The sequence below is a fragment of the Astatotilapia calliptera genome, chromosome 3 (genome assembly GCF_964374335.1).
Source record: "Astatotilapia calliptera chromosome 3, fAstCal68.1, whole genome shotgun sequence".
NCBI lineage: Eukaryota > Metazoa > Chordata > Actinopteri > Cichliformes > Cichlidae > Astatotilapia > Astatotilapia calliptera.
This window is the reverse complement of record NC_137424.1, coordinates 3,171,542-3,184,651: the sequence shown is the minus strand read 5'-3', so window position 1 is coordinate 3,184,651 and position 13,110 is coordinate 3,171,542. Positions and strand designations below refer to the sequence as shown.

The following is a 13,110-nucleotide window of genomic DNA, read 5'->3' as shown; positions in this document are numbered from 1 at the left end:
CCCCACTGTATATATATATATATATACACACACATATACATATATATATATATATATCTATATATATATATATATATATATATATCCCTAACCCTAAATATATATATATATATATATATATATATATATATATATATATATATATATATATATATATATATATATATATATATATATATATATTCTACTTTTCTAAATGATTGACTATTTCAATGGAGAACCTAAATGACACGGACCCGTGTTTGTTATTACATATCTCTATTTTGAATGTGACAAGTCTATCATTGCCTGTTATTCATAGGTATTAACAGAGTTTTTGGCCTTTTTTTCCTCTATAACAGTTAATTGACTCTTTACAGTGGCCTGCTATGGTTAATAATAACATGTTCAGTCATGAGTGAAATCAAAGCTTTTCTTCACTTTAGCATTTAACATTCCCAACAATATAATGTGATACCTTCATTAAAACACAGCTAATAAAACACAATTTTCTTAATGCAAACATCAGTGACTCAACATTAGCAACCAAAGGGTTCAGTCTGCAGCTCACACTCATGTGAAGCTACAGCCTCCCCCTTTAGTCTCTGTCATCCTTCTGCTCCTGCACAAACAAAGCAAGACAAAACCTCCACCCTTCTTCTACAGGCTGGGTGAATTGTTGTGGACATTCACTAATCCTAAAGTCGGCACCGTTTTTGTCTCAGTATCAAGTCAGTTAAACTTTTAGTCGTCAGTCCATCACAGTCCAGTCACATGCATACATCCACACACATTCATACCAGATATTGCTGATAATGGAGTCTCACGCACAGCCTATTCGAGCCTCCATCACCAGCAAGATGATGTCATCATTTTAAAGGAAAACAGCTCCTTGTTTTTGGACTGGATTGACTCGCTGCAATCCTTTTAGGCTCAGGACTTCTCATGTGATCAATGTCACATATAAGTGAATTTCTCCCAAGCCCATTATAATCATGGAGAAAAACACTTTACCACTGTTTCCAGAAAGAATATTTTATAGGGCTTTAAAGTTCAACCTCTCAGGTCTGGATTAAAGAGCTGATTTGTTAAATCGGGAACTCACAAAATACCAAAATATCACCACCGGTGGATCACACCTCTCAGATGTTCTTATCTCAGTGCACTGTAACAAAAGCACAAACAAACGCAACCAATAAAATACTAATAAAGTAACAAATACTGGGGCCCATTGCAAACATGTCCAAGCATAAAACCATCTTTCTCTCTCTTAGAGAAAGAAAACAATCCAAACCTCACTGATAAAATCAACCTAGTGTCAAGCAAAACCCAAAAATCAACCAAAACTTCACCAGAAAGTTTTCCTCCCTCCCGGGACAATATTGTGCAGGTATACAGGCACCGTAACTCCTTTTGCACTGACAAAAACATGTTGGATTTACTTGATTCAATAGTGGACACTGGTTGTACACAAAGGTTTTGCTTTGGCAGAAACTTAAACAACTGAGTTAAATCAACACAACCTTTTCATATTCAGTAAAGCTGCATGTTGTGTTCATAAAACACGATTGAAACATGTTCAGATGGAGTAAGTTGAGCTCCTGGAACATTTTAATCCTTCAATTGAAATTGAATGGGTCTACAACAACTACCATCCTCCTATCTCTATCCTGGTTGCAGCAGGGCTGGGAAATAACCCTGAAGTGATAGGTTACCAGGCAGGGTACACCCTGGACAGCTTACCAGTCTATCAGATAGAAACACACAGCCGTTTACATTCATGGATAATTTAGCCCAGGACCTTCTTACTGTGGAGCAACAGCACTAACCAGCATGCCAACAATGGAGGAAATACAGGAAAGCTACAGGGAGTGCAGAATTATTAGGCAAGTGAGTATTTTGTCCACATCATCCTCTTCATGCATGTTATCTTACTCCAAGCTGTATAGGCTCGAAAGCCTACTACCAATTAAGCATATTAGGTGATGTGCATCTCTGCAATGAGAAGGGGTGTGGTCTAATGACATCAACACCCAATATCAGGTGTGCATAATTATAAGGCAACGTCCTCTCCTTTGGCAAAATGGGTCAAAAGAAGGATGTGGCGTGAATAAGGCACGGCGGGACCACAGAGCAACGTTCAGAGCCAACTTTATTTGATTCACGTCACACCACACCACCACAACCGCTGAGTCCCCGTGTTTTAACACGGCGGGCGTGATTGGAGCAGCCCTTCACCCGGCTGCTCCTCCTCCTCCGGCAGGCTCGGACCCCCGCGTGGCTCGTCCACCACCTCCGGCTGCCGAGGTACCCCACACGGCTCCTCCACCGCTTCACTGTCCTCGGGACACACCTGTGGGGGTGGCGCCCAGGCCCAGAGCAGCGCCAGCAGCTCCCCAATCCTTTCCAGATGGCGTTCGCTCTCCTTCCGCAGCTCTTCCTGTTGGCGACGCACCTCCGCCGCCTGCTTCCGCTGGGTGGCCGCTATTTCGGCCACCATCTCGGCCAGCTCTTCCCTTTCCTGGCTCTGGTAGGTACCTGCCATGCTGCCTCCTGGGTTTCGGCACCAATGTGGCGTGAATAAGGCATGGCGGGACCACAGAGCAATGTTCAGAGCCATCTTTATTTGATTCACGTCACACCACACCACCACAACGCCTGAGTCCCCGTGTTTTAACACGGCGGGCGTGATTGCGGATGCCGTGCAGGTGCGTCCGCACGGCACCGCAGACCACGCCCCACCACAAAGGACTTGACAGGCTCAGAAAAGTCAAAAATAGTGAGATATCTTGCAGAGGGATGCAGCAGTCTCAAAATTGCAAAGCTTCTGAAGCGTGATCATCGAACAATCAAGCGTTTCATTCAAAATAGTCAACAGGGTCGCAAGAAGCGTGTGGAAAAACCAAGGCGCAAAATAACTGCCCATGAACTGAGAAAAGTCAAGCGTGCAGCTGCCAAGATGCCACTTGCCACCAGTTTGGCCATATTTCAGAGCTGCAACATCACTGGAGTGCCCAAAAGCACAAGGTGTGCAATACTCAGAGACATGGCCAAGGTAAGAAAGGCTGAAAGACGACCACCACTGAACAAGACACACAAGCTGAAACGTCAAGACTTGGCCAAGAAATATCTCAAGACTGGTTTTTCTAAGGTTTTATGGACTGATGACATGAGAGTGAGTCTTGATGGGCCAGATGGATGGGCCCGTGGCTGGATTGGTAAAGGGCAGAGAGCTCCAGTCCCACTCAGACGCCAGCAAGGTGGAGGTGGAGTACTGGTTTGGGCTGGTATCATCAAAGATGAGCTTGTGGGGCTTTTCGGGTTGAGGATGGAGTCAAGCTCAACTCCCAGTCCTACTGCCGGTTTCTGGAAGACACCTTCTTCAAGCAGTGGTACAGGAAGAAGTCTGCATCCTTCAAGAAAACATGATTTTCATGCATGACAATGCTCCATCACACGCGTCCAAGTACTCCACAGCGTGGCTGGCAAGAAAGGGTATAAAAGAAGAAAAACTAATAACATGGCCTCCTTGTTCACCTGATCTGAACCCCATTGAGAACCTGTGGTCCATCATCAAATGTGAGATTTACAAGGAGGGAAAACAGTACACCTCTCTGAACAGTGTCTGGGAGGCTGTGGTTGCTGCTGCACGCAATGTTGATGGTGAACCGATCAAAACACTGAGAGAATCCATGGATGGCAGGCTTTTGAGTGTCCTTGCAAAGAAAGGTGGCTATATTGGTCGCTGATTTGTTTTTGTTTTGTTTTTGAATGTCAGAAATGTATATTTGTGAATGTGGAGATGTTATATTGGTTTCACTGGTAAAAATAAATAATTGAAATGGGTATATATTTGTTTTTTGTTAAGTTGCCTAATAATTATGCACAGTAATAGTCACCTGCACACACAGATATCCCCCTAAAATAGCTCAAACTAAAAACAAACTAAAAACTAGGGCTGGGCCATATTATACCGTTCACGGTAATACCGGTATAAAGTTCGGCAACGATAGGAAAATGAAATATCGCGATAGAATGTGGGCAAAATGCGCATGCGCAGTGCCTTTGTTTTCATACGCTCATACGCACATGGCAGAAAAAGTATGGCGGCAATGGAGGATGACACGGACGAAGGCGCATCTTTGAATAAAGCGGGTGAGCCAGAACTGGTCAGTAAAAACGGTGCAACTTCGGTAGTGTGGAAGTGGTTTGGTTTTCGTCCATCGGATACCCACCAAAGCACAATTTTTTGTAGAACATGCAAGCGGGCCATCGTGGCGAAGGGAGGAAACACTACAAACCTATTTTATCATTTGAAGCAGAAGCACTCCTCGGAGTACAAAAAAGCCATTAAAGCACGTGAAGAGTTGTCCGCTTCAACTAGCGAGGTGGTGAGACCAAAGAAGATGACTCAACAAACAATCGACGTAGCTTTAAATAGCTGCACGCCTTATGACAAAAGTAACAAACGCTGGGGGGAACTAACTAATGCAGTGACACATTGTTTAGCCAGGGATATGATGCCTATTCAGAGTGTGGAAAGAGAAGGTTTCAAAAAGATGCTTAAAACGTTCGATCCACGCTACAAGCTACCCACAAAGAAATACTTCTCTAAAGTCGCCTTGCCTGCTTTATATGAAGAGATCCGTACTGAGGTGTCAAATGCGTTATCTTCGGTGGAGTTTTTTGCGTCCACCACGGACATGTGGTCAAGCCGAACATCAGACCCCTACATGAGCCTCACAATACATTACGTGGATAAAGACTGGAAGCTACAAAACAAGTGCCTCGAAACATGTTTTTTCCCCGAGGACCATACTGGGGAAAATATAGCCAGAGTCTTAAAAGAGTTCCTCAGTTCGTGGAATCTTCAGGAGGAAAAACAAGTGTGTGTGACGACAGACAACGGGGCCAACATTGTGAAAGCCGTCGCACTCAACAACTGGACCAGACTTTCATGCTTCGGACATCGCCTGCACATTGCAATAGGTAAGTTTTTTTTGTTTTTTTTTTTTGCTATAGGTAAGTTAATTATAACGTCAGATTAAGAATTTATTGTATTAGTTTAAATGATGGTAATAATACTGTTTGTGTTAATCTCTGAATGTGGGTACTTGTACTATTATCTATCTATCTATCTATCTAGAGAGAGAGAGAGAGAGAGAGAGAGAGAGAGAGAGAGAAAAATGGTGTTATACAACTTAAATGTCACACATTCCACACCGCATTAATATTGCTGTTGAAACTGTGTTTCCTTTTAAATGTATGTCTTTTAGAAAGAAGTGTGAAGGACCCAAGGATCGAACGAGCAGTTGGAGTGGGAAAGAAGATTGTTGCTGCTTTTGGCCATAGCTGGAAGCGCCAGCGAGCTCTGCAGGCTGCCCAAAAGGAACTGGGCCTACCAGAACACAAACTCATAACTGAATGTTGCACTCGTTGGGGTTCAAAGCAGAGAATGATCCAACGGCTGCTGGAACAAGAAAAAGCTATAACACAGGTTTTAGCTGCTGATAAAACCACAAGGCACCTTATGTTGACATGGCAAGACATTGAAGTGCTTGACTCGGTCAGCACTGCACTGAATCCACTCCTAGAGTTTACAGATGCTTTCTCTGCTGAAGAGTATGTAACCATTTCATGTGTTAAGCCTGTTCTTCAGATGTTTAACAATGACATGTTAAAAGTAAAAGAAGGTGACACTGAGCTGACCAAAGACATCAAAACAGCAATACTTGACTACATGAACAAAAGCTACAAAGACAGTGTCACAGAGAGGCTTGTTAACATGGCTTCTTTCCTTGATCCACGGTTTCATACAGAATATTTCAGTGAGAGTGAAAGCGAAGCCATCAAAGTTCAAGTCATGAGTGAACTAGAGCATCTTGTCCCACACCAGGGTAGCACAGCCACAGGTTTTTCAGAAACACTTCATACATCTACTGGTGACCAAACAAGTCAGGGAGCTGTTAAAAAGCAAAAGAAGAGTCTCGGGAGTTTTTTGAAGGGACCAGTTAGTGGCAAGATGGAGGTAACTGCAGAGAGGTTATCATCTGAATTGAGAAGTTATGTGAATAGTCCACCAGCAGACAGCGAGTGTGATCCTCTTTCGTGGTGGAAAGTTCACACAGTAAACTTTCCCCACATCAGCAGATTAGCTAGGAAATACCTCTGCATTCCAGCAACTAGCTCTGCATCTGAAAGGTTGTTCAGCACAGGTGGAAATGTTGTAACTTGTCAAAGGTCCTCCCTTAAGCCCGCATCTGTGAACATGTTAGTGTTTCTGACAAAGAATCTTAAAACTTAAAATGTAGAAAAACTTCCAGGAGCAGTAGCATAATTTATCTATGTTTTTTGTTTGTTTTGTTTTTACTCAAGAGTTTGTGCAATATTATTATTTGACTTATTGATTTTGCACACTGCACTTTTGTTGCAAAGCACCTCTTAAGTTTTGTGGATATACATGATTATGGATAACCATGTATATAACAGGATAACCACTGTTGAATTTTGTGTGGCTGTAATGCACGTTAAAATAAACAGCTGCTTGTTTAAACAAAAATAAATTGATGGGGTTTTTTTCCACTAAAGAAAAGTTGTAGAGTTATATTTTGTTTTGCGTCAATTATATCGTCATTTATATCGTTATCGCAAATTTTCAAATCTATATCGTGATAAATATTTTTTGCCATATCGCCCTGCCCTACTAAAAACTACTTCCAAAAACATTCAGCTTTGATATTAATGAGTTTTTTGTGTTCATTGAGAACATGGTTGTTGTTCAATAATAAAATTATTCCTCAAAAATACAACTTGCCTAATAATTCTGCACTCCCTGTATTTGAGGCAGAATTATTTTGTTCTTGCCCTTGACAGGTTAATCCACAATAAATAGCAACAGCATGCATGTGGTGTGTGTGTCGTTGTCTGCCTCTTATAACTCCAGTGATTTTCCTGTAGTTTGAAATCTTATGCGGTGTTGACACAATAATTTGTTGTAAACCAGGAAATTCCCAACTGTGGTAGAAAGCACAGCTTAGCCTTAGCAAATGTTCAAAGAAAAGTCGTCACTTCCTGATTTCTGCTTCACTGATAAATATTGTCACACTGGGGTTTTTGCAAATGATATCAGTGAGCACTGTGTGGCAGCTGGAGTCAGACAACTGAAGCTCCCACAATCAAGACCACAAACAGCTTTCAAAGGAGATTTGAAGCTTTTCTGGCAGCAAGCTTCATGATTTATGGGACTGGAACTGGAACAGAAACTACCTGATCACCAATGGTGAGCTGGCATGGAATTATTTTTATGACATTTTATCAAAGTTATAAATAAGCATGCCCATTAACACATAGTGAGTGAGCATGTTGTCTTCCCACGCAGTGAACAGCGGATGCTAATGTTTTTGTCACTTTTTACAGAGTCAAACTCAAAGTAAGGTCAGTGCTTCCACGCTTTAAACGCTGCACGCTCACACTCTCTCCACACTCGATAGATTATCCATTGTTCATCTGCACACAGCTGCGGTTTTAGTAACGCAGTAACGCAGCGTGCTTACGGGAAAGTAACAGTAATCTAATTACCTTTTTTGCAATAGTAATCCCTCACTTTACTCATTTCTTGAAAAAAGTAATCTGATTACTGCCCATCTCTGGTTGGAGCTGTGCACTTGTGGGTTCCACCTTGTGTACACGTTTATCTTTGCTGTGTGTACTTGTACCTCTGAGTGGAAGCTGAACTCTTGAGTTCGAGTATCGAAGCATCAGCTGTGACGTTAAAGTCCAAACAGCTCGTTCATTTGACGTGCAAATGAACGAAGGTAACGCCGTTTTCATGTGGATGTGTCACTGAGACACTTTCCACATCCACAGCTCACAAAATGGGAAAACTATAGAAGTATAACAATGAAGAAGTTACTATGTTACGGGTCCCAAGGATGAAGAGCTCGATGACAAATATGTTACCTGTAAAAGCAGGTAAAGAGCAGAGTAAGGAAGACACGATGCGTCTCTGCTTTCCTCCAGAACGTGTCTGAGTCTGATTTATTTCACACAAATAAATGCTATAAAACACTAAACATGAGCTTTCAATATACTGTTCAGCTGCTTCCTCATTCACATCAATTACATTTACTTATTTCACAACATCAGTGAAATATACTCTTTTTAACTGGTTCAGTTTCTCAAGTTCACACTTCTTTCCATAACAGCTACATCCTTTTATCATATCAATAAACACATCACATTGTCTTCTGCAGTGTCTTACTGGCTAAACAGTTCTATTCAATAACAGCATTGGTAAATACATTACATTTGTTCCCTCCAGTAATTTACTGGCAAAATCACTATTTAGTGCATCATGAAACACAGCTTGTTTAATCAACCCATGAATGCCTCTGTTAGCTACACAGAGTTGCTCAGAGTGCTTGTGTTACACTAGCTAATCTTCTCAGTCACTTTAACAGAACTATTAACATTCACATCTCACAGAACTGATTTGATTGGAGCATTACAACACGTTTGCACAGAGCATAGGAGCGCACTGACTCTGCTTCACGAGCGCTCCACCTAACGAGCGGGCTCGCGGTGCGGTCGCGCGGGACACTCCTCTGGTTTTCTCCCGTGTTTACATATAAATAACTTTGGCGGACCGCCTTAACTCTCCCATTCACATTAACCTGGGTAACCATGGTGACAATAAACAACATTTTCGGTGCGAGCACCATGTACCGACCTGTAAAAGCAGGTGAAGAGCAGAGTAAGGAAGACACGATGCGTCTCTGCTTTTCTCCAGAACGTGTCTGAGGAAGCAGCGGAAGGTGGGCTCCACTTACTGCTCCCCGAAACCCCGGAGCAAGCACCAAAGTTCCGCCCTCACTGCTTTCTAACATAAAATGAATCCCTGTTACATGGATTTTCTATCCTCTTAAAGAAACTGAAAATAAATACATATAGCAATGAAAAATGTCCCGTTACATGAGTGTTTTACACAAAATAATATTAATGTGGTCATTCCCTCACAGGGGTGCCACAACTACACTGCTGTTTTGACAGAGACACAGTGTGTTTATCTAACTTGGCTGAAGCCAAAGTTCTCCAGACAAATTCAGTCTGTTTCTGCCAAGTGTGAACTCACTGGATGAGCGCCAGGTACACAGAATCAAAAAGGGATAAATTACTTTTCTTATGTCATGTTCCCGTCACAAACTGGCTCAAGGAGAGGGGAAGCAGGAGTCCACAGATGAAATGTTCCTATAAATAAAGTGGAATTTATTCAAACTTTACCAAAACTTCAACACATCAAATACAAGCAGTTCAGCAGGGAGTGGATGTGTGTTGCATGTGCCAGGTGGATGCAGAGAGAGGCCAGGGCCACGTTCAAACCTGAACACGCTGCACAGTGTTTTGTTCCATTTGTTAGGGATGAATGAAATGCTTCCTTGAAAGGATGTGTGCAGTCACCAGTGGGCGTGGAAGCATGTGCGCCCTCATTTGGTGGGTGTGCAAGAAAAGTCATCCTGTCACACAGCAATGCCTACATAAATCACAGCACTCTGCTTAAAATAATAATGTTTAGTGAAGCAGGTGAAGCAAAGGGCTGCTTTTAATAGGCTGGGAGACCCAGGTGTGCTGCTTTAGCTGCTGAGCCTCTTATGACAGAACAGCGGAGAGTGGTAAGAAGGGAGGAGGGGGTCTGGCTGTGTTTGTGAACGATAGATGGTGTAACTCTGGGCATTTCTCTATCAAAGAGACGCTATGCTGTAAGGACATTGAGCTGCTAGCGGTTAGCATGAGACCGTACTATCTACCACGAGAGTTTACACACGTGATTATGATAGCTGTGTATGTCCCGCCCTCTGCTAACGCTGCAGCAGCCTGTGAGGTCCTGCACACTGTAACCAGCAGACTCCAAACACAGCACCCTCAGGCCCTTTTCCTGATCTCTGGGGACTTTAAAGATGATGTAACCATTTAATTATGGTTACATCATTAATTATGTAATTAATTATGCAAAATGCAAAACGCTCAGCTGTGTCTCCAATCAAAGCTCTGTAACTTCAGAGGTGATGTTCATATGTTGACTAATGGTTTTCTTTCATTTTTGATGTACTGCAGAATATTTGTATAAAATCCAGGCCAGGAAAATCTCCTTCATGTGTTTCTGTGTTTTGTCTTCAGCTACGTTGACACAAAGGCCTCTGCTGTGACGCTCACACCTTTGATAAAGTCTGGAGAGTGTCAGCTTCCTGTTTATAGATACAAAAATATGTAATGTTGTGAACTCTGGCCGCAGCGGCGCAAGAAAAAGGAGAATTACGGGAAGCACTCACAACAGGTAAAATCAAAATAACAAAGTAAAGTAGGATAACATAAAAACAACAAAAGAACAACACAATATACTTCCCCGTACTGTTACTGCTAACCTCTGTTAACCTAGTAACTCTTACCTTCTAACTGACAGCTGGTCAATAAACGAGCTCCATAAACGCTCCATATTCACCTTTACATGGAATATAAAGGGAAAAGAAGAAACACAGTGCTGTGTCAGCGTTAGACATATAGATATATCCTTGCTTTTAATACATTTGAAGGTGGGTGGGAGAGGTGCTTCTCCGCGTAGTCTACGGTCTCTTTGGGATCGGTAAAGCTTTTCCTCACATCACCATGGGTCACTAACAGCTTTGCAGGGTATAGCAGTCTGTACCTGACGCCGGTCATCCCACGTAGTCTTCCTCTCATATTTGCAAATGCGGCTCTGCGTTTCCAACAGAGGGAGGGAAATCTGGGAGGATGTTTATTTTAAAAACCCTTATACATCAGGTTCTTGTTCTCTGCAGCTTTCAGCAGAATCTCCTCACCAATGTGGTAGTAGTGCAATCTCAAGATGATGGGCCGAGGAAGATGACTTTGTTTGGGACGCTGGCGATTCGCTCTATGTGCTCGATCGATGAGTGGCTTCTCCTCGAGAGATAGCGCCTCCGCCAACAGGTGTGAACCAACTCAGTCATCTTGGGTCCCTCTGTGCCTTCTCCTGCAGTTCTTAAATTATTCCTCCTGGAGCGCCTCAAGAGCTCCACATCTCTCATCTAACTTCTTTACCTCCGCAGACAAACGCTCCACAGTGGCCTGGAGAGTGGCGATGGTGTCAGAGTGGTTCGAGGCACAGTCCTGCAGTTCAGTCAAAGTGTTATCATGCCTGGCCACGTCGCTTTTTATGTCCGAAATTGAGGGCTGGATGCTCTGGTTCAAGGATGATATCTCGCCTCCTATGGTGGTAGAAATCTCTAATATGCAAGTGTCCAGTGCTAGTTAGTTAGTTCTAGTGGTTAGTGGGGCTTTATTTGATGATTCTAGTGTGTGTTACATTGTTGTCATATTGTTGAGTCGCAGAGCTGCACAGTGTTACAGTTTCTGTAGAGTCTGGTATAAGGAACTCAGATCCCTCTGTGAATAATGTTCACTGAAACTGATCTGTAGTTAATGAACTAGTCAGGATTTACACTAGAGAACGTTTCTGCCATTACATGGCCTGTATTTGTAGAGCGCTTTACTCGTCCCTAAGGACCCCAAAGTGCTTTTTTGCCCAAGGACACAACGACCGAGACTGTCCAAGCCGGGGCTCGAACCGGCAACCTTCCGATTACAAGACGAGCTGCCAACTCTTGAGCCACGATCGGCCCACATATTGTTGTCTTTTGTTGCAGACACCAAGTGTTGAGATCCTGTCTCAACCTCCTACATTCTTCCAGCAGGTTACACATTATTTTTGTATTTGGAATCAAATATATGTGTCAGTTGGGCCTAGTGCAGGGGTCAGCAACCTTTAACACCCAAAGAGCCTTTTGGACCCGGTTTCCACACAAAGGGTCAGGGTTCGGGAAAACACTGGGAGCCGCAAATACTTTGTGACATCTAAAATGAAGATAACACTGTGTATATTGTTTTTACCTTTATGCTTTGTGTGAACAACTACAGTGTGTTGCTTATGAAATCCATGAAGTGCTACAGAGAAAATGACATTTGATTTATGTAATGAACACATTTTGAGCTCTTAAAGAAACATAACAAAGGAAAGCTGAACTACAATGATCCATGTAGCAAACACAAACTGTTATATCGCCTTTGGGCTTTTGGAGCCTTGACCTGACTTTTAAAAAATAATTGGAAAAAAGCTCTATGCTGCTACAAAATGAAAAATAGATATTTGCAAAATTCTGCCCAAGTATTTATTTTACCAGGTTACTGCGTGTGGTGGGCGTGGTCTGCAGCGCCGCTGCAGGGGAGGCGGACGCACCTGAGCGGCACCCGCAGTCACGCCTTAACGTCTGTGCTCTCTCTGCTGTTGTTGGTGTGTGTCGGGCTGTGAGCTGCAAAGCTACAGCCGGCTGTGTGCGCACAGCAACCGTGTGTGTAAAGTGGTCAATAAAGAGATGCTGAAAAGCGCGTTCATGCAAACATCGTCGGGTCTGCCGTGATATGTTTACAACGGGACTTCTGCTCCTGAACCTCTGTGCACAGCGTCTGCAGGTCGGGGCTGTACGAAGTCACTTTATCTCTACAGGACTGTAAGCTGTCGTCTGTGAGGCGTGAGCGTGTTTGTTTTAACACAGTTCACCGTGGAGAACAGCTGCTGACATAATGTGGATCCGAAGATCCATAACTGGCCTACCTGGGGCTGAAAGTCTCCATAAATGCAGGCGTTTCGGCGGCTACACCGGCTTCCACGAGTGTGACGCTTATTTTGAGAAAATAATAGAATATAAATGTATTTTTATATTTCAATATCACAATAATCTTCCAATGTAGAACTACAAGTTAAAAAAGAAGTAACATAAATCAAATCCACTTCAGCTAAATCCTTCTCATTTATTTCCATCTTACATGCTGTGACTGCAGCCATTCCCACATCTCTGTGAATGGGACTCATGGACATGGATCAGTGGTTGTTGATCAATGGTCCTGAGAATCTGCATAATTAAGATGAAGGAACGGAGCTCCCAGCCCATCGTTCCTGCAGCTGCTTTCAGTCTTTATGCAAATGTCCTGTTTGTAAGACTGAAACCTGCAGCTGAGACTGAAGACGTCACCTGATGATGACGACACGTTTCTCCCACAAAACGCTGCGTCCAGATGAAC

General features: G+C 42.9%; 4 protein-coding genes across 5 annotated transcripts in view; 2 read left to right on the top strand and 2 right to left on the bottom strand.

Moving 5' to 3' along the window:
* The window catches only part of LOC145423809 (uncharacterized), a 38,655-nt gene extending 29,555 nt beyond the window's left edge, over positions 1-9,100 (bottom strand). Inside the window, exon 1 of one of the 2 annotated variants that reach the window (XR_013904854.1) lies at positions 8,708-9,100. The gene's annotated coding sequence lies outside the window, so the exon portion shown is untranslated. The remainder of the gene's footprint in view (positions 1-8,707) is intronic. The other variant, XM_080296677.1, reaches the window with a different exon arrangement.
* Positions 1-13,110, top strand: part of LOC113016285 (phospholipase D1-like) — a 386,460-nt gene that overhangs the window by 17,601 nt on the left and 355,749 nt on the right. The gene's annotated exons all lie outside the window — the stretch shown is intronic.
* The window catches only part of LOC145423945 (ribonuclease inhibitor-like), a 141,627-nt gene that overhangs the window by 86,800 nt on the left and 41,717 nt on the right, over positions 1-13,110 (bottom strand). The window lies entirely within an intron of this gene.
* LOC145426130 (E3 SUMO-protein ligase ZBED1-like) lies at positions 4,475-11,287 on the top strand. The gene is made up of 3 exons (XM_080299651.1): positions 4,475-4,968; positions 5,256-5,876; positions 11,082-11,287. The coding sequence occupies exons 1-3, from the start codon at positions 4,497-4,499 to the stop codon at positions 11,285-11,287; spliced, it is 1,299 nt and encodes a 432-aa protein (XP_080155777.1). The 5' UTR covers positions 4,475-4,496.